Source organism: Caretta caretta, chromosome 27, assembly GCF_965140235.1.
Source record: "Caretta caretta isolate rCarCar2 chromosome 27, rCarCar1.hap1, whole genome shotgun sequence".
Taxonomy (NCBI): domain Eukaryota; kingdom Metazoa; phylum Chordata; order Testudines; family Cheloniidae; genus Caretta; species Caretta caretta.
The window spans coordinates 8,252,848-8,273,547 of record NC_134232.1 but is presented as its reverse complement, the minus strand read 5'-3'; the positions used below and the strand labels follow the sequence as shown (position 1 = coordinate 8,273,547).

The 20,700-nt window shown below is 49.2% G+C and overlaps 1 protein-coding gene across 15 annotated transcripts in view; it reads left to right on the top strand.

Moving 5' to 3' along the window:
• Window positions 1-19,011, top strand: part of MAPT (microtubule associated protein tau) — a 101,409-nt gene extending 82,398 nt beyond the window's left edge. For 9 of the 15 annotated variants that reach the window (XM_048830116.2, XM_048830108.2, XM_075123574.1 and 6 more), the window contains 4 exons: window positions 160-252; window positions 4,906-4,987; window positions 5,432-5,544; window positions 11,179-19,011. In XM_048830116.2, coding sequence (XP_048686073.2) covers window positions 160-252; window positions 4,906-4,987; window positions 5,432-5,544; window positions 11,179-11,394 — 504 coding nt within the window. In that variant the 3' untranslated portion in view covers window positions 11,395-19,011. Of the gene's footprint in view, window positions 1-159; window positions 253-4,491; window positions 4,531-4,905; window positions 4,988-5,431; window positions 5,545-9,915; window positions 10,052-11,178 lie in introns of those variants that run through there. The other 6 variants (XM_075123572.1, XM_048830118.2, XM_075123570.1 and 3 more) reach the window with 5 other exon arrangements.
• Window positions 19,012-20,700: the final 1,689 nt, after the last annotated feature.

Genomic DNA, 20,700 nt, shown 5'->3' with positions numbered 1-20,700 from the left:
CTCTGTAGATCCAGTACCTTGAGCAGACAAAGCAGCATCGAACCAGCCCATTGGCACTGCTCTCTATACTGCGTGGTGCTCTGCCGTTTGCGTTGTTTAACACAGAGTTGATCTCTGGATGATGGTGGTGTTACTCATGCTCTTTTCTGGCTGTCGAAGGTGCAGATAATGAATAAGAAGCTGGATCTTAGCAACGTTCAATCCAAGTGTGGCTCAAAGGATAATATCAAACACAGCCCTGGAGGAGGCAGTGTGAGTACTTTCACACTTTCATGCACGATAAGAGAACTTATTAATAGTGGCGTGATTTTGTACACTAAACCTCCAATGCTATCTTCAGAGACCGCGCGTTCGGATAGCTATTGGTGATGCCCAATAAATTAACCCATTAACACGGAAGGCCTGGTTAGATAAACTCCGCCGAGTCTGGTACATGCATCGCATGAACAGATTTAATTGGAAATTCTTCAAGAAGAAACAGTGTTCCATAAGAAAATCTCCTGTTAATCCAGAGGTTTCTAGCTATCTGGAAGTATAAGTGCCTTATTGTCTGCAGAATGGAATCACTGAGTGTAAGAGGCAGATACTAATGCTCTCTGTGTGCCCGTCTTTGCTATGGACGGGTAGTTTAGGAAGTGCAGGCAAACTGAGGTCCCCTAGTTCTGTAAAGTGCCATCTACAATTGCAACACCATATAAAATGTGAAAGACCCAGTCACTGCCTGAGAGCTACGTTCAAACTCAGGCAGAGGATGATATATGGGTACCATGGTCCTTTTAAAGATCATGCATCTACTTGTTAGTGACAGGTTTCAGAGTAGCAGCCGTGTTAGTCTGTATCCGCAAAAAGAAAAGGACGACTTGTGGCACCTTAGAGACCAGCAAGTCTCTAAGGTGCCACAAGTCCTCCTTTTCTTTTTGTTAATGACAGTGTCTCCAGCGTGCTTTAGGCAGTGGCCTGAGAGGACTGATCAGAGTATTGCTGGACTCGCTGAGATGGACGTGGGGATTCTCCAATTTAAACTGTTAGCTTAAACCCCATATAGTGACACTGCAGCTTGGTAGGGGCCCACTAAGAGTTACAGTGGAGTCGCATCGTACGTGCATTTAACTTATGCGAATTCAACTATACGCGCTCGGCAAAAAATGAGGAACCATAACAATAATTCACGGCGGTGGAGTACTGTACAGGAGTTGACGGGAGAGCACTCGGGGGTCAATTTATCACGTCTAGACTAGAAGCGATCAATCGACCCCCTGCTGGATCGATCGCTGCCCGCTGATTGGGTGAGCATCTCGCCACACTGAGTGTGGTTTTTAGTGTTTAAAGATACATATTTTTTGTACAACATGGCCCCTAAATGCCAGCCAACTTCTTCATCTGGTGCTCAACCGAAGAAACAGCAATCTGTTCCAACGCTGGAGGAAAAACTGGCTGTGTTGGACTTACTGAGAGACGGTATGTCTCCAGTGCGGCATGTAAATATGGCCGCAACGAATCAAGCATCCGTGCTATCAAGATTCGAGAGAGAGAAATTCGTCAAGCTGTGGCATCAGGTGCTCCAATAACTGCTAAGGTGACGAGCCAGGTATGTGATAAGTCTTTTTAGTGAAGACTGAAAAGGCATTAAACTTATGGCTGGAAGACATGAACCATAAACGTGTGCCTGTCGATGGCAACACATTGCGAGGAAAGGCTCTTAGCCTCTACGCGCTGTTCAAACCTCCCGCCGAAGAGGGACAGCCTTCTGATGAGAAGGAATTCAAAGCCACCCAAGGTTGGCTTAACAGTTTTAGGAACCACTTCAACCTCAAAAACGTGCAGACTACTGGTGAAGCTGCATCCGCCAATGAAGAGGCAGCAAAAGCCTACCCCGAACAATTAAAGAAAATCCTAGAAGCAAAGGGCTATCTTCCGGAACCAGTTTTTAATGCTGACGAGACTGGGCTCTTCTGGAAAAAAACGCCTAACTGCACTTACACTTCGAAATCAGAAAGACAGGCCCTGGCTCCAAAGCAGCTAAAGTCCGTGTGACTGTGTTGTTTTGTGGCAATGCGGCTGGGCATTCAATAAAGCCGGGCTTGCTCTGCAGGGCTGCAAATCCCCGTGCCCTACAAGGCAAGAACAAAAGTCTCCTGCCTGTGTTCTGGCAATCAAATAAAAAGGCTTCGGTGACAGCAGCTTTCTTTCTGGATTGTTTCCACAAGTGTTTCATTCCGGAGGTCAAACGGTACCTCCAAGAGAAAGGACTTAACTTTAAAGTGTTGCTGATCGTAGACAATGCTCCTCGCCACCCTGCAGCACTCTGGTTTGCACGGAACGATGTTGACGTTGTCTTTCTCCCTTTTTTGGTTGTCTTTCGTTCTTCCATCTCTCTCTCTTTTTGACTACTCGCGATTTCCGCCTTACGCGCTGACTTTAGAACCTAACCCCCGCGTAAGATGCCACTCCACTGTATATACAGTTTGCAAATACACGCCCAGCCCAAAAATTTTACCTGTACTCGTATGGTACAGGAAAGAGGAACAAAAACTGCGTGTTGAGCGAGTTCACTAGCCGTTAAATCTGTAGGTGATCAGCTGTGTCCTCACACAGCAGTTGGAGTCAGGCTGCCTGTGTGATGAGGTATATGGCTCTGTGAGCCATGCTTTGGGCACTATTGTCTGTAAATATTATGAAATCTGTATAGTACAGGGTTAAAAGCACACAAATAACTAGATTTCATGGGGGGAGACCAGATTTCACAGTTCGTGACACGTTTTTCATGTCTGTGAATTTGGTAGGACCCTACTTATACTTATCAGCAGCCTCAGACCTTTTCACACCAATTGACTTCCTTTTGTTTTCTCCTTTCTGTGGTTCCCCTCCCTCTCCCAGGGGCTGGGCTGGCAGAAGGGCCTGTCCTTTCAGTGTTTGAAAATAAGCAGACAGTGCAACCACAATGTCAGATATTGATGTTACACGTTTATTTAGCGACCGGAAGAACTGGCTCATCAGAAGTCGTCGGCTTCCTTGAAGCAAATTTCCTGCCAACTTTGGAGAAAAAGGGATGGGGGTTGTGCTTTCTCCGCATAGGGCCCTCCCCCCCTGATTTTTGCCCGGGATACATGGTGCTGCTGTGTGTACTTTGTGAGAGGGCAGCAGTCTGTGCTCTTGACACTGATTCACTCTAATATGGGCAAGTGAATTCATCTTTCTTGCCACTCAGAACTCCGTTAGTTAATGGGAAATGATCTGTTGGTATAGCAACGTTCATCTTTTTGTAAGCGTTGGGCACAGCCACTCTAGGCTCTCATCTGGTAATCCAGTGTGATCTTCTTTTTCTTCTCCCCCAGAGAGGTGCATTAGGTGAGGGATGGTCTGAGCATTGCAGTGGGAGCCAGGAACTCCTGAGGTCTAATCTGGGCTCTGGCATGGATCCCCTCTGGCAGCTTGCTTTGTGTCTCTGTATCCTCCTCTTTGAAATAGGGTTGCCTTTTCTCTGCCTCCAGGAGGATTGTGAGGGTTAGGTGATTGATGTCTGTAAAAGGGTTGGGAGAAGGGCAGAGAATTTCTATTTATTATTTGTAAATGGCTTTGAAGATGGAAGGCGCTGTAGGCTTGAGAGCTCAACTATGATTGATTCAAGCTTGTATTCTTTTATTGGTGCCTACTTAATTTAAATGAAAGGTGCTGAAGACTTCTTGGGATGTGTGAGGGAGCTGCGGATACAGAGAGCAGCTGCTGAGGTTCTTTGAGTCATCCTTTTCTGACCTCTTGTGTCGATTACAAGAGCCATTTCCCTGTGTCTTTCTCCATTCCCAGCTCTCTCCTCTGTGACGCCAAACCCTAGGATTCTCTTTCTCCAGTTTTACTCTCCCTTGCATGTAGAATGTGCGCTCTGGTATCTACATGCAAGAACCGCATTAAAATAAAGGAAGGCTTGTTATCACTATGGTATTACCGTCAGATATTTGGCTTTTGAAGTAACTCTGAGGGATATGGGGACGTTTTCCCTTCTGTTTTCTGCTCATGATGTCACTAGGGTGTGTGTGTGTTGTTTGTTCATATGTGTGTATCCCTGGCATGCCTGGGTCTCCCAGGTCTTTCTAGAATATGATCCGTCATCAGATTGTTCAGTATGTTCTTTCTTACAACTATGAACCCAGATTTACTTTAACTGTCCCTGTTGTGTGTATTGCAAAACTTCTGTCTTGTTTAACCAGTTTAAATGTTTCCAAAGGCTGTTACCCTCAAAAAAAATTCCAGGCGCTCAGTGTCATGTGATGAGAAATCTTTGAACTTGCTGGTTTAAATGGCACCATTTAAATGAAATGATGAGATGTACACATTCAGACATGCTAAAAAATTTAAATGCATTGTAAGTAATACTGTATAATGTGGTTTTGTGTATTATCGCTTTGCGACTCGTGTAATTCCATTACAACATTTTTCAGAAACACATGTTTCAGTCACTTATTCTACACACATTGATCATTTCTGTTCTTTCAGTTTTTGTGGACATAAACTTTAAGTTTTACTTCAGAAAAGGTATTTATTTTTTTTACATTTCTCTTTAGTATATCTTTTTTTGGATGATCTGAATATGAAACTTAATTAAACATTCCACTTTTTTCTCTCACTTAAGCACTTTAAACTGCCTTTGCTTCCCCCCCCTTGGAGAACGGATGATAACCTTGTGCATGCTGACATGTTGATTTTAGATTGGCCGCTACACATACGCTTTAATGATTTCACAGTTTCTGGTGGCAAGTTCTTCTGTAATTGCTAGTGTATTAATCTTTCGGGGGTTAACTACATTTTGTCTCAAATCCAGATCAGGTCCCAGTGTATTCAGTGCCATCTTTATCCTTAGTGATGCTAAAAATGGGGTGACCTTTCCCTTTTTCTTTTTGATATGAACAGGTGCAAATTGTTTACAAGCCTGTAGACCTGAGCCATGTGACATCCAAATGTGGTTCCTTGGGCAACATTCATCATAAACCAGGTATTGTCTGACTTCGTAGTGCCTGAGATTTCCAGTGCTTTCTTTGTAACCTACATTTTAGACATACCGTGCCAAGTGAGAGCGATAAAGAGCAGAGAGGTGGGGCTGGGCTGACAATACAGGGACCAGACAGCAAGTGTGAAAAATTGATACGGGATGTGGGTAATAGGTGCCCTAAGACAAAGCCCCAAATATCTGGACTGTCCCTATAAAATCAGGACTTCTGGTCACCCTAGCCGAGGAAGAGAGACTTAGAATGGCTGGTGGGGCTCGGAACACTTAAGGGGCACCATTTAACAATCGTTATTCTGATCATTCCCCATCCATCAGCATATCTTGGTGCCCAGATGTGACAGCTGTTAGCGTGCACAATAGATGCTTGACTCCAGAAACCTGGGTTTCATTCTCTGGCAGCACTTAGCCCCACTCTACTTTCTCTTCCAGGTGGTGGCCAGGTGGAGGTGAAATCGGAGAAACTGGACTTCAAAGAGAAGGTGCAATCGAAAATTGGGTCGTTAGATAACATTAGCCATGTCCCTGGAGGAGGGAATAAAAAGGTAAAAAGCTGTACTGTACCGAGTGTCCCTGCTGCCCTCTCTCAGGTGGGCATGCGCTCTGTGTACGTGTCGGAGAGAGTATAGGGGCAAGCACAGATCAATGTCTGGACACAGCAGCTACAACCGGGTTTATCCAATTCCTGTTTCATACAAGCGTCCTCTTCTCTGAATGCCGGGTGTGTTCTCTGCCACAGCTCCCCCGATTATCCAGCCTTCCCCGTTCTAGAAGCCACTACAGCATCTGGGGGGGAGAGGGCTGCAGTGCAGCTGAAATCAGTCACATCCGAGCGACCCTGTGCTGCTGTCCGCTTGGAGGCAGCTTGTCCAAGGTGTAAATTGTCGCCCAGGCGTAACTTGAAAGTCAGCAGGGCTGAAGCATGTGCTTAAATGCTGCTCTGTGTCGGGGCCTGATCCGTCCGTCTGACTCATTCGTGCTGCTGAGTAACGGGTTTGCTTTCATGCTGGTGACCTGGCAATGGCGCGTGTCGGCAGAGCTGCCTGCCGCGCTCAGGGCAACGCAGCCTTGCAGAGGAAAGTGGGACACAGCTGATCACTCTAGCGCTGTGCAGCTAAATACCAGGGCCCCAGCGAGACGTTCACAGCCTAGCAGAAATTGACCAATCACTTGCTTTTGGGGGCGATCGGGAGAAAACCATGAGAGGTGTGTGGCTTTAATGCAAGTGTGAGTGTTAACTTGCAAGCTACAGTCCGACTCGGCCCAACTTGTGTGGCTGAGATTTCCTCTCAATAGACATTATTCTCCTGTGTGTTTTTAAAAATCCCATGCCTACCCATACTATTGGTGTCTGTGATAACGAGCTACACATTACATGCACACTCTGTGCTCGGTCCATGTTTGTAGACTAATACACATCTAAGTATTTGGGGCATTTTGAGCTGTTAGGGGCCTTTCCTACCAGGGTGGGGTGGAGTGGGTTGTGTGTGTATTTACAGTTCTTTAGCCAATAGGCATTTTAATATAAACAAGACATGAATATGAACAAGTTATTTTAATTATATATTACATGAATATAGAATCGTAGGACTGGAAGGGACCTCGAGCGATCATCTTGTCCGGTCCCCTGCACTCATGGCAGGACTAAGTATTATCATTCTAGACCATCCCTGACGGGTGTTTGTCAAAACAAAACTATATGACCAAGTGATTTCTTTTTATTTGATTTCCTAGTTTTTCTGTTGTTCCCTAAATGTCAGTGTAATCGAATGGGCATACACCCTGGGCTTTCCTATTGTAAGATGTTACAGCTTATAGTTGGGTTTGCATCTTACTTGGTATTTTCAGCCTCAGCTGCAAAGTATGAAGCAGACTGTTGGATTTTGAAGCTGGCATTTCAGGAAAGCACTCTATTAAAGACTTGACTTTAATTAGAAAAGAGCAAGTTGGTTGACATTTCAGAGAGAAGATATTCTCTTCTGGCCTCAAACTTCAGTCTCCCAGCACAGGCTGAACAGCTGGGCTGTAAGTCTGCCGCAGTATTTGACATCTGAAAGTCAGGGAGGTGTGGGGGGGTGTGGTGTGCGCGCGTGCATATTTAATAATTTAAAACTAAATATTTAAAACTAAACTGAACTAAAACCAGGGAACTCTGGTAAGAATAAATATTTAACACTTGGGGTGGGCTTAGTCATTTGTTTGGGGGATGTTGATGTGATTTGAACAGTTAAACCCTTGACTAGGCAGTGTGCTTATGTACAGTCTTCTCTTTAAGCACGCACTAGTTCTGTCAAAGGTATTGAGACGACGACTCCTGCTTAAAGTTAAGCATGTGCATAGTGCTCTGCTGAATCGGCCAACAAACTCTGTAAAACGTGTTAAGTGTAAAAAAATACTTTTGCTGTTAGCACATTGCGTGACTGCTGCAAATACGGTATTTTATAGCTGGTATCTTCATGGTTTAGACATGAATTGAGAAGTTGCTTGGACCGTCTGTGTTGATTTTCTTAGTGCTGAATGCCCTGCTGTGCATTAACCGGGTCCCCACGAGGGGTGATGCGTTGATGTGCGCACACTCCCATGTGGCTGCATATCAAACAGTGAGATTTAATCAGTCGAATAATGATCAAACCTCATGAATAGCCAATAATAACAAATGGCATTTTTTCTTTAGCCCTGCAGTAAATTGTTCATTAAAACAAATATACATTGAAGATACTTCATAATTTGCTGTTTGTTTATTACGTAAAAATTAAAGTCCTGTTTTTAAACACAAGACTTGGATGATAGTGCTTGAAACATTCTCACAGCAAAGTGAATGGTACCAGCGTCTGAAATGAGACACTGAATACAGCACCACTGAGTGGATGAATTAGGCAGGAATCATGCAAGGATGCTGGGGTGGGGGGGTGATACGTGGATTCATTAATCAAATTTGGGGACAGTGGGGCAAAGTATTCAATTTCTCTGCAGTAGGAGTGAAGGTTATTGTTGCCTTGCTGATAGTTCAACTTTTTAATCAAAAACTTAACGAGATGGAAAGGTTCTGTTCAGCTCTGTGTTCCAGCACTTGGTTTTTGGATGCATTTTGTAAATGTCTTGAAAAGCTTTCTAGCTGCCAGCCTCTTCCAGCAAGCACTAGCTTCTCTGACTGAGGAATTACTTGGCTTCCTTATCCTTCTCTCACTGCCATTACACATTGAGCTGTCCTGTGCTGCTCTCTTCCTTGTTCAGCTTGAGCATCTTTTCATTTCTTTTTATCTCCTGGTACAGTCACTGAGCCATAGTTAGAAGCTTTTGCCCTTTGGAGTGGGGCTTTACTTGGACATGTGATATTCAGAAGCTGCAGATTAACAACACAATAACACAGCTTCTCTAATCCCATGTCGTTGTGTATCGCGGTATTGTAATTTAGCCACAGGTCTCATTCAGTCATGTGATCATGATACTGAAATTCACACCTTCTGGATGCATAAATATAACTTTGGGTACATCTACACTGCAAAAAACAAGCCACGGCAGTGAGTCTCCGAGCTCGGGTCAGCTGACTTGGGCTCACACTGCAGGGCTCAAAATCGCAATGGAGATATTCCCGCTGGGGCTGGAGTCCGGGCTCTGAGACCCTTCCCCCTTGCTGGGTTCCAGAGCCCGGGCTCCAGCCCGAGCGGGAATGTCGACACTGCTGTTTTTAGCCCCGTAGCACAAGCCTGAGTTAGTTTGAGCTGAGCTCGGAGACTCAATGCTGCAGGAATTTATTTTCTTTGTTTGAAGAGTTAGATGCACCCCCAAAAGACCACAGAGGGTAACGTGCTGTACAGGCCCGGTGTAGCCTAGAGAGTCCCTCTCATGGCCAGGGGCCATTCTCGCCCTTTAACACAGAGCTGCTGTCTGCCAAATCCCAATATGCCCTCTTAATCCAGGGAGGAGCTGCTTGGGCTAGGATCGAGCAGGACCTGTAGCTTTTTAGGCTGTATCTCCATTCAAGGGACAAGCAGTTGGTTCCATTTTAGACAAATTGGGCATGGCCCTGGCCAACTGCTGGTATGGGTCTTGGCTGGAGCAGTTTGGGAGCCCACTGCTTCATGTGACGGTTTCTCGCCTTAGGGGCTGTTAGGCTAGGAGAGGGTGGGAACGTCAACTGTGTTTTAATATGTACTTGGCCAACAGAGGTGGGAAAATGGGTATTTGGACAATGCAGCTGCTTCCGTCCCTGAAGTCCTCCCCACAGGAGTGACTTGCTGAAGTTACGGGGTGAAACGTATCCAGACAGCTGACATGCTCCCCCAAATAGTCTACATTTGTTTGGTGAGCGTGGGTGTCTCTACACTGGATGGTACACAGTATGATCGCAGCACGGGGAGGAATACCCAAATGCGAGCTCGACTCCTGGGTACGTCCTCAGCTTGTGTGCCCATCTTCACTGTTACCTTTAGCTGAGCTAGCTAGAATCAAGCTAGCCTGGTGTGCGAGCAATCACTTCTCTGGTAGCAGAGTAGACCTCCCCTTAGAGACTGCAGGATGTTTTAGGACCACAGGATGGGTTCGGGATGCTGATTCTTGACAGCTACGTTCAGGTGTGGCAAAACTTTGCAGCGCAGACCAGGCCTCAGTGCTGCTGTTACAGCTGTGGCTCCGATTGCATTTCTCCCTATGAATCTGCTTTGGATCATGTCTCTGGGCATCTCCTTTCTCATAGCAAATGGGATTTCCTTTTCCTACCTAGCTCCAAACCTCCTGGCCCTATCGTCCTCTTTCTCTCTCTGTGGGCTCAGTGAAATTTCCCCCTCTCCTTCGATGCATTTTGCAGACCTGTTCCTTTCCTCGCCCCCCTCTTCCCATTTCTTTGATGTAGGTTTTAATTCAGTTAATTTTGTTGCTGACGTCCTTTTGCGCCCCACTGATTTCTCCACCTATAGAGAGAGAAGGGCAAGGATGATGAGCGCGGTGCACAAAATGGTGTCCCCCAAAGTGCAGGGCCTCAGTCATTGCTCGCTGAGCCCCCCATCCCCGAGGAGAGCCCGCTCCCAGACTTGCAGCCAGATGGTGATGCCAGTAAGTAGCCACTCATCAGCTTCCACCTTAGAGCTTATGCATCCACAAGAGAGGGGGGTTTGGCTATTGCGCAAGCCTTGGGCGTGGTGCAGGAGCCCTGTAAAGGCTCAGTATCGGCACGCTCAGCTGGATCGTGTGTGAGGGATGGTGATGGTAATGTAATAACCAGTGAAAGTAACTGAACATTGCGGGGGAGGTTCTTTTTACAGCTTCCCCTGCACACCTCTGCCACTGTGTCGCGGCCCCCTGCTAGTCCTAGACCGCTAGAAGATCAGGGTTGGAAGGGACCTCAGGAGGTCATCTAGTCCAACCCCCTGCTCAAAGTAGTTAGAGGGTGACCCAGATCCCTAAATGGCCTCCTCAAGGATTTGAACTCACAACCCTGGGTTTAGCAGGCCAATACTCAAATCACTGAGCTATCCCTGCCCCGGGTCCACCCGCCAAACTGCAGCCAATGTGCCATAGGGCTGACGGGCAGCACCCCGTGATGTTCTGGTCCTTCCTCCCCCTTTGAGTTTTGCCTATTTGCCTTAACCTACAGCAGCCCCTGCTGCTAGCCCCAAGACAAAGCTCCCAAAGGGGCAGTTGGGCCCCCTCCCCCCCCAGCTCACTTTGCTGTCAGCTGAACGCAGTGAATGAGAGCAGGTCTGTGGTGATGAAAAGCCAAAAGCATTAGCCCCTGTACTGCCGATCAGTTGTCTCTTGTCCCCTCCTCAGCATTGGGCATAGGGAACTCTGCTCCTTGCCCTGCTAGACCAGGGTTTGAGAAAGTCACTGCTCCATTGAAGTGAGGCCATAGCATGCGCACTGAGGCCCAGGTTCTGCCCTGGTTTTCCTGCAGGCACCTCCCTTTGCCCCTAGCGGCCCATCTGCCTGAGGGCCTTGGTCTGTTACTGGCAAGTGGTTCCTCCAGGCTTCACCCTGCTCCTTATCACAGGGCTGAAAATGGAAGAGAAGGTGTGCTCGGTCCTCCAGTCACCCGCTGCACCCCCTGGGATGGCCCGTGGGGACGGAGCACTAACTCCCCGTTCACCGTTTTTAAAAGCCAGCAAGAGCCTCTCACGTGGGCTTGACTGAACCGCTCTCCCCCCATGTCGGGGCTCACCCTGTGCCTCTTCTTTGTGCAGATCGAGTCTCACAAGCTGACCTTCCGCGAGAATGCCAAAGCCAAGACTGACCACGGAGCCGAAATAGTCTACAAGTCACCCACCGTCTCTGGAGATGCCTCCCCCCGTCGCCTTAGCAACGTCTCCTCCACTGGCAGTATCAACATGGTGGACTCCCCCCAGCTGGCCACGCTAGCTGACGAAGTGTCCGCTTCCCTGGCCAAGCAGGGCTTGTGATCGCCTGGCCGCGGGCGGAGAGAAGAGAAGAGAAATCAATCTGGCCTTCTTCCTCTGTTCCTTTTACAACTACTGCCCCCTCCCCCTGCCCCCCAAATGGGTAATGATTTAACCTACTTTCACTGTCCATTCAGCTCTGGCTCCAGGACTTCAAAATCAGTAACAGCATTAGATATAAACCCTCGCCTTCCCCAGGTGATCTTAGCCCAGTATAAAGGAACGTGATCACACCCACACAAAGGGAGTTTGGTTTCTGGAGAGGGTGGTGCTGCTTAAATTTAACTTAACTTCAAGGTACAAGGCTGTTTCCCCCAGCGCCATTTCAGCCAGACTGATCCCCAGCCCCCCAAGATACAGTGAGCCCGGCACCTCCCCACCTCTAACAACATCCCTGGTTGCTTTCCAGCACCCCCACCCACCCCCAGGCCACTGGTTTGCTTAAAACATGTTTCATTGTCCCAGCAATTTCCTGGGGGCAACCGCCCCCTGCTGGGGAGCATGAGGCACAGCCCTCACCATGGAAATGGAGTCATGACAATGGAAATCTCATGTTTGCAGTGTTGGTCCCAGGATATGAGAGAGACCAAGGTGGGTGAGGTAAAAGCTTTTACTGGACCAGCTCTGGTTGGTGAGAGAGACAAGTTTTCGAGCTACACAGAACTCTTCTCTCCGGTCTGGGAAAGGTACTTGGTGTTACAGCTGAGTAACTGCGAGCACCTTTCCCGGACCTGAGGAAGAGCTCGGTATAGCTGGAAAATGTGTCTCCCACTGCCAGAAGCTGGTCTAGTAAAAGCTGTTACCTCACCCACTTGCCTCTCTGATGAAAATCTCAGACTAGTTAATACGCTGTAGAAACCCAGAGACAGTATGGGAGGCCACCCACCTTCCTGGCCACTGACTTCTTGGGTTGGGATGTGACAGAAACACCCTTTTTTCTCCCCTGGAATTTGGCCCCGAAGCTACTTGGATTCCTGGTCACAGGCTGGGACCCAGGCTCCGACTGTCTCTCCTTTAATTAAAGGGCACCAGCCTTATTCCTTACACCCAGCAAAACTGACTTTCAGGTCCTGGGAGCCCACAGCTTCCCTACACGTGGTGCGAATGCCACACCCTGAAGGGTGTAGGTCTAGTAGCCACGGCAAACTCGCTGTTCTCAGAGCTGGTTGCTTTGTCTAGGCAAGGATCTCGACTGCTCTCTGGTTTCACTAACGTGTGGTTTTGGGGCTCCTCCTTTTAACTCATATTAATGACAACAACTGGTGACTCTTCTCCCAGGCTGTTCCTCTTACAAAAGGATTTCAGCCTTCAACCCGGGCCTCTAGGGGCAAGGCCTGCTCCCACCACTACTCTTCTCCTGGGCTGAGGGTTCTTACCCTGCTCAATTTTATGGCCTTGGGCATCTATCCAGTTCACCGCCCTCTTCCTCCTGTCCCGCTCCCACTCCTGCCAGCGTGTGTCCTGTGCACTGTGTGGTCTGGGGTGCAGGTAACCCCGGAGCACGGTCCCTCTGCAAGGCAACAACATGCTGTAAACACTGGGTGAGTGGGTTGGGGGACCTGCTGCAAGAAAGAGCAGAGTGCTGGGGCTATGCTGACCCATCTGAATTCCTAAGGAATATTGTGAGGACGGGGGGATGGCTGGAATTTGTTTCCCTCACTGCATACCTGTAGGCTTTCTGTTCCTCCCATGGTACGAGGCTACAGCCATGCTTGTCTGTGTCTGTCTGACTGATTGATGTGGGCTTGAATTCTGTGAGGCTGGCCGCACAGATTTCTCAACTTGTGTGTCAGTTTCTGAGAAGCTGCCCTAGCCGTGAGGCCGTTGCAGAGTGAAAGTTCTCTTGCCCTGAGCTGAATTAATAGAGGACTTTCATGTTCTGTGCTGTCTTCCAGTAGAAAAGGGAGTCTCTTGAGTTAGACACGTCTGGGACAGCTAAGAGCTGCGGGATTTGAATTCTCCATCTTGTTAGCATAACAATTACTAGAGTGAAGGCACGTTTCTGTGGTCAGAGCAGTGGATAGAGGGTGACAAAGCAGCAGACAGATGGAAAGAGCATCATTATTTCACCTCGCAATTTTGGAAGGAAATCTTTATGTCCAGGAGATAAGATGTGCCTGAAGATAGAAATTGGGCTTCCCTCTTCTTAAACCCAACTGCCTGCCCATAAATCCCTCCCTTACACCCCCAGGTGGCCCCTGCCTCTTTTAAGCTCCAAAAGCTGGCTCCATGCGGTGGTAATGATGACACTAGGGATTATCACTTCATTTAGCAAAGGGATGCTCTCGACGTGTATCCCTCCCGCCCTAGTTTTGTCGGAGTGGTGCATTTATGCTGGAGCTGTTGAGTAGATGAGTCTAGGATTTTTTCTTTGGCATACCCTAGTGTTGTATAGTGGGATTTGTCTGTATATGCTTGGAAATCACCAGGGTGATGATTGTTCTGTAAAAAGCATGTGTTGTAAAATTCAGTAGGTAGGTTTTGAACTGCCCCGTGCGCTCAGTACTGAGCTAGAATTCAGCCAAAGCGACTCTCGCTGCTGTTCGTTTAATCAGAAAAGAGTGAGAGCAAATCTGGCTAAGTCCAGAGACAAATGCAGTCAGCACTAACCCGGTAGCAGCTCATGATGGGAAATGTGTTTCCAGAAGCTGGAGGGTTCTGGCCCTATGAGCTGTGAGCTGTGTATGTTTTCTGGGAATTTGGCCTGCAAAGGACAGAGAAGACTCTGGAAGTTCATCGCAGAAGGTGATTGCACTGCTTAGCTGCTGAAATTGTCCTGCTAGATAATTGGGTCACTGAGCCCAACCCTTCATCCTGTGCAGGACTAGGCTGTACATGTCCTCTGAGACTTTTTCCAGTCTTCATTAGATGCCCCCAGGTGATGAGGCTGCCTTGGCTTCATAGCCACTGCCCAGGAAAAGCTTTCCCAAAGCCAAGTGCTGTCGTGGCGATGGGAGTTCTGCAGGCCTGGTGATCACTTTTCTCTGGATCACATTTGAACCCTTGAGTGCTATAGATCCCAGCAGCATTTTAATGGACTTCAAACTTTAAAAAGGAGCAAAGCGGATCCCCTCCTGTTACACCCACTGAGCACTTGGTATTTTGTTGCTCAGCCTCCCAGTGATCTCTCTCGTAAGCACTTCCAGTCCCTGACACCCGTGTACTGCCCTCCTTTGCAGATGAGGAAAAGGAGGCAGGCCGGAGGAGTGATTTGCCCAAAGCGTCAGTCATTGAGCTGGGATTAGAATTTGGGGAGCCTAGGGCTCAAACCAGTAAAGCCTTTGATTTCACAGGAGCACTGTTTCCTCCGTTACCCAGTGACCCGCTGGTGGGAGAAGCAGAGGGCAGCTCTGTTGCGTCTTCTGAAGCTCCAGCTGCTAGTTCCCACCCTGTGTAATGTCCAGCTTGAGGCTGGGAGCAAGGCTCACTTCTGTGCCAGTGACTATGGGGACTGTGATCAAAGACCATTAAAGCTGACTCCCCAGGGCAGCCCATTGGCTGCGTAAGGCAGAAGACACTTTAATGTTTGGAAGTGGTGTGTTAGTCACATCCTGTGGCTCCACCATTAACCACCTCAGCTTCTCTGGGGTCTTTGTGAGCTTACCAGACCCCTCATGCCCCCCTGGTGTGAGTGCAGCTATTCGGGAGGTCAGAGGCCAGGGAGTGAGACACTCACTGCTAGACGTGGGGGTGGGGTGTCTGTGATACAGTAACTCCTCACTTAACCTTATGTTCCTGAAAAATGCAACTTAAAGCAAAATGATGTTAAGCGAATCCAGTTTTCCCATAAGAACTAATGTAAATAGGGGAACAAAAGACTGTGTGTGTAAGTTTTAAACAATTTATGATGATGAGTGTGAAGCTTGGTTGAGGTGGTGGGATATTTCCCAAGGAATGCCTTACTGCTAAATGATGAACTAGCAATTGGCTGAGCCCTCAAGGGTTAACTCGTTGTTAATGGAGCCTCACACTCTACAAGGCAGCAGGAATGGAGGGAGGGGAGAGACACACCCTGTGTGTGTGTGAGAGATGTGCATTGCCCCTTTAAGTAACTGACCCACTCTTAAGTACACTGCCTTGTTAAGTTAATCAGCAAGCTGAGATGGCAGCAGCTGCTGCCAGGAAGCTCCCTCTGTCCTGAGCCCTGTTGTGTCTCCCCTGCTCTACGGAGATGGGGTAAGCGGGTTGCCGGAGCAGGGGGACACCCTGACATTAGCCCCTTCTGCCCCCAGCAAGCAGGAGGCTCTGGAGAGCAGGTCCCAGGCAAAGGGCGGGTGCAGCACATGGGCGTTGGGGGAGGGAGAGCTGAACTGCTGGCAATTGATAGCCCAGGGCTGCTGCACAGGGAAGTGGGGAGCTGAGGGTCCACCCCGGTTCCAGGCCCCCAGCAGGCTGCTCTTCCTGCAAGCAGGCGGCTGCACAACTGTAAATGAGCACACTCCCCCCATCGATCGGGTTAAGCAGGACGCCTTTAAGGGAGGAGTTGCTGTACCATGTCCAGGCACTGGGCTTGGGGGCTGTGGGGTGAGAGGGCCACACGCACAGCTGGCAGGATGGGGCTGCCTGAAGGCGAGCTCAGGATTAAATGGCTGCCAGGAACTAGCGCGTTAGTCTGGGGGCAGCGTCTTCCCTGGAGAGAGGCTGATTTCGGAATTGTAAGGGGAAAAGAAAACTCCCGGAAGTTGGGTGGCTTCGTGGGGCTTTCAAGTGTAAATCGTGGGAAAGTAGGTGAGCTGCTCCAGGCCCTTCTGCCACCATTGCACATGCCCCCCGTGGCCGAGCTGCGGAGAAGAGCCTTAAAGGAAAGCTGCCCTTCAAAATAAAAAGAGCGGAGCTGCCAGGGGAGCCCGGAAGTCCAGAGTTGCTTCGGGTTTGCACCATTCGAGCCCTTTGTTTTAGCCGCTTGTTTACGCAACCCTGAGTGCAAATTAAGGTTAAAACAAGAAACTATCCCTCTCTCGCTGCTTTAGTTGCTATGGCAACCTATTCGGACCAAGAAGGAGGTCACTGGCCTTGGCTGATGCTTGCCGGCCCTTGCCCGGCTGCGCATGCAGTTTTGCCTGGCACCTTTTGCCACACCGAAGAGGCTTCGATCTGCTTCTGAGCTAGCTTTCCTTCCCCAAGGGTGGGGCCTTCTGAGGAGGAGATGTCAGTGTTCGGGAAATCGGCGGGGGATACCCCCGCCCCGTTCCCCCACTGCCACAGCCTGGGCGTACCCAGCAAGGTACCTGGCTTGGGCCCCCGCCGTGCTCGGTGGCAGGACTTCAAACAGCCCGACCCTTTCACGGGCCTGCTGTTTTACTGTGTAGACCTGCGTCCAGCAGCCCTTTGCCAGTGCGAGTCGGAACGGCAGGGTGCCAGCAAGTCTGGCTTTGCTCGGGGGCCACGTTTGCAATAGGCTGCTCTGTTTTAGAGGCACAGGGCTATTGCTTCCTAGCTCGTAGTCCAGTAGCGGTGCTTGTTTGCCTGGTTTGTTGCAACCTTATCTCCTGTATGATGAGCAGAGGCAGCCCTGAGTTTAGTATCAAACAGAGATCATCCCGCCCTCTACTAGCATCAGTCTCACCAGAGGTAAGGGCAGGATCTGGAGCAGGCTGCTGCTCTTGTACCAAAACAACTGAGCAAGCAGGAGTCTGAGCCCTGGTGCAGCTGTTGGCTCTGGTGTATGGCCTAACCCCCTGAGGGAATGAGCTACTCCGAAAGCAGCTCAGTGGCAGGTACCAGGACGGGTAAACTGCATTCCAGCTGGCTGGGTGAAGGATGTTGCCACAGTGTTTTCCTTCTTCTAATTACATTGACTGAGCTAAATTTCAGTTTTAGATGTTTAAGGGGGGAGGGATCGCTCAGCGGTTTGAGCATTGGCCTGCTAAAGCCAGGGTTGTGAGTTCAATCCTTGAGGGGGGCCATTTAGGGATCTGGGGCAAAAATTGGGGATTGGTCCTGCTTTGAGCAGGGGGTTGGACTAGATGACCTCCTGAGGTCCCTTCCAACCCTGGTATTCTATGAGCTGTGAATCAGTTCAGCTGGTGTGGTGGGTGGCACAAATTCGAGCCTGGAGTTTCTAGCCCTGAGCAATGGTATGATTTCTCTAGGCTGCCAGTACAGCCAGCTGTCTCTGTTGCTCATTCTGATCAGTCCTTCAGGAACCAAGAGGAGTCTGGGGAGGTTGCCTGAAGGACTGGCTCAGCTTGGAAAGGGGAAAGGGAGATGCTAGCTGGGGTGTTGAGGGCAAGCAAGTCAGCCTGTTGGCCAACACTTATTTCCACTGGGATCTCCCCATTCGCTGTTTGCACTCAGTAGGCAACCAATGCTGTGGCTCGAATGCTTGCTGAGGATGGCAAGGGTCACATGCCAGCCTGCATTCACTGTCAATAGTTCCCCTTCAATGGACTCTGATTGTCAGAGCCTGTCAAGTCTGTGATGATCTTTGTATCATTGTGGGATGATAGGAACCCTAGGATATTTCTGTCCTATGTAAATGAGCAACTGGGAGACCCAGTGAACAAATCAGTTCACCCATTTTAACCCTCTTCTGCTTCAGCCTGGGCACCTGCAGTGCTGTTAATCTAAAACTCTCCTTAGGCCACACTGTACGCAGTGGAAGTTGGCTAAGTCAGGGCTTGCTGCAGGCCCCTGCCACTTCCCAACACCGTTGCAGCCTGGCCTGGGCAGAGGTGCTTGGCTTTGGCAGAGTCAGCACCCAGTTATTTTATAATGTAGATAGCTGGAGTTCAGGAATGGGAGGTTTTAGTTTTATTAACCCTTAGAACCCTGGCCTGAATGTCAGTTGTTGGAAGCTTACAGAGATCTGCGGCCTCAACCCCCTTCCCCGCTGTTCCAACTTCCCACAGTCAGTCCTCGAAGCTGCAGTCATTGCTGTGTCTAGAGCTTCTCTCCCTGACCTTTCCAGCCCCCTGCTATGCTTTACCCTCTCCAGATGGGTCCCAGCCCTTCATTGCAGCACCCAGACACTTATCTTCCAGCAAAGTAGCTAGGCCCAGTTCCCACCCTAACCCTCTATTCTCCAAGAGCCCAAACCTGACCTCCCAGCCCATAGAACATGGTCATTTTATAGACATCACCTACCTGGGCCTTAAGCCAAGGCCTGAGATTTACTGCTAAAGGATGGTTCTGTTCCTTTGCTACAACACCCATCTTGGTCTGAAAAGGGTTAAAACTGGTACTATAGAACCGTATTTCTGAATTGGGGGAAGGGATAGCTCAGTGGTTTGAGCATTGGCCTGCTAAACCCAGGGTTGTGAGTTCAATCCTTGAGGAGGCCATTTAGGGATCTGGGTCACCCTCTAACTACTTTGAGCAGGGGGTTGGACTAGATGACCTCCTGAGGTCCCTTCCAACCCTGGTATTCTATGAACTCCAAAAAATGCTCCCTGCAGGCATTTGAAGTGGCAAAAGGACAATTCTGGTATTTGCAATCCTGTGATTCCCTTTTGAATTTTGCAGGGGGGATGGGGTAGGAGGGCTTAATCTCTGTATGATCATCCTAGCTTAGCTTCCTGTTTGTGACTGTCCCTAGTGTAGTGTGTGTTTTAACAACTGGTTTACACGGATCGTTGCTGTAAACGTGAATTTGGAAATAAAGTCATTACTACAACAAAATGCTGCCTTGGTGCCCCTGCTTGCGGGAGGGGATGGAAAGGGTGGGTCTGTTCACCCCTGTGGGAACACTGCTGGTCCTCTGGACAGCTACTACATACCGCCCCCGTGGAATCAAACATTCCCTCCGAACAGGGCCACGCAGAACGTACTGTGCGAAATCTTCCACCACCCCATATAATGGGCACTGCAGCAAGTGTCGTTCACCTGCACCTACCCGAAGATAAGCCTTAAACTGTAGGCCATGTTAATCCAGTGCTGCCTAGGTGAAAAACAAGCACTTGCCAATGGTGTATGTTCGGTCTCTTAAGAACAAGACTTCATTTAACCTTTCAGGGCTCTGAGCACAGGAAAGGTTTTAGGATGGGAGAGAGCAAAAAACGACAGGCCAGGGCCTGTGAGATTTCCAGCCACCGCAGGCTTGAGATCTCATGGGATTTGGAGTCCTGAGCTCACAGACGCTTTGCCACCTTCCCTTAGCTAGGCTGCTGTGGGCTGTGCTAGTCACAGCTTTGGGGTTTGGAAGGAATCCCCCCCCCCCCCCCATGCCATGGGACTGCACACAGGTGGTTGGGGTTTTGGGGTTTTTTTAGCCTTCCTCAGAGAGAAACCTGGGGTTGGATTCTTGGCTAGGTGCCAGCCGGAATTCTTCACCTCCCAGCTGGAATTCTTCAACTCCCAGAGGTCAGCTTGGGCCTGTGAGAGTCCTTGAGTGGTGTCAACTTTTGGCAAGTGCCTACTGTAGAAACTCACTGATTCAGGCTCCAGATCTACAGCAGGCATACCAAGGACATCTTGTTACAAGATGGGGGCATACAAGAACCAGGGCCTGGGGAACCACCCCAGCCCCACGAAGGGCTGACTGGGGGTCAAGGTGTCCTCTAACCTCATCTCTCCCCTCTCCCCCATGGGTAAGTGGAGGTGCCCAGCAACCCTCCCCCTCATCATTGGCTCTTGCTGTGGGAGCCCCCCCAAGAATTGTGCAGGGCTTCTTAAAATAAAACCCATCCTCCTCCTACCCCAGGAGCACCATCACCAGGGTAACGTTCCTTTTTTGAAAGGGTCTGTGGCTACATAGGACTTGAGGCTCTAGTCACTCATAGGCATCGCAGAATGCTCCCCTCTTGTCTGCTGCTCACAGTGCTCATGCCCTCTCCAGCCCAGTCAAGGTTTGGCCTCAAACGCCTGGGTTGAGATGTTTAGTCATAAGGATGGACAGATCATGCCATGTATACCTCAGTCAGGTAAGGCTTAGCTTGAACACACCTGCTGGAGAGCACAGGGAAGAACGAAGCAGCCAAGGAGGTTTTACTGGGGAGAGAAAGAGGAACGCATGGGGCTCAAACAGCTTCTGGACATGGCTGGAGAGAACATTGTAACAGCAATGTGACCTAATCTGCCATGGCTTTCTGCAGCTGCTGGAGCTCTCCACTGCCAATAAATGGGGCCCTCCTGAGGGAAAGTTCTTCCACAAAGGACACAGATATGGGGTGTGACAGGGTTGATCCAAAAGTGAGAAACACTTGGAAACAAATGTTTAAAAGGTGAACTGCAGAAGCAAACCATGCCCTATGCTGATTGCTCCTTTACCATAACAGCTGCAATCCCTCCCCACCCCCCACTTGCATTTGCTGCATGTTATTTTACCTTAGAAATAAGGGCCTCCAACCAAGCTGGATGTCAATCCTGCCT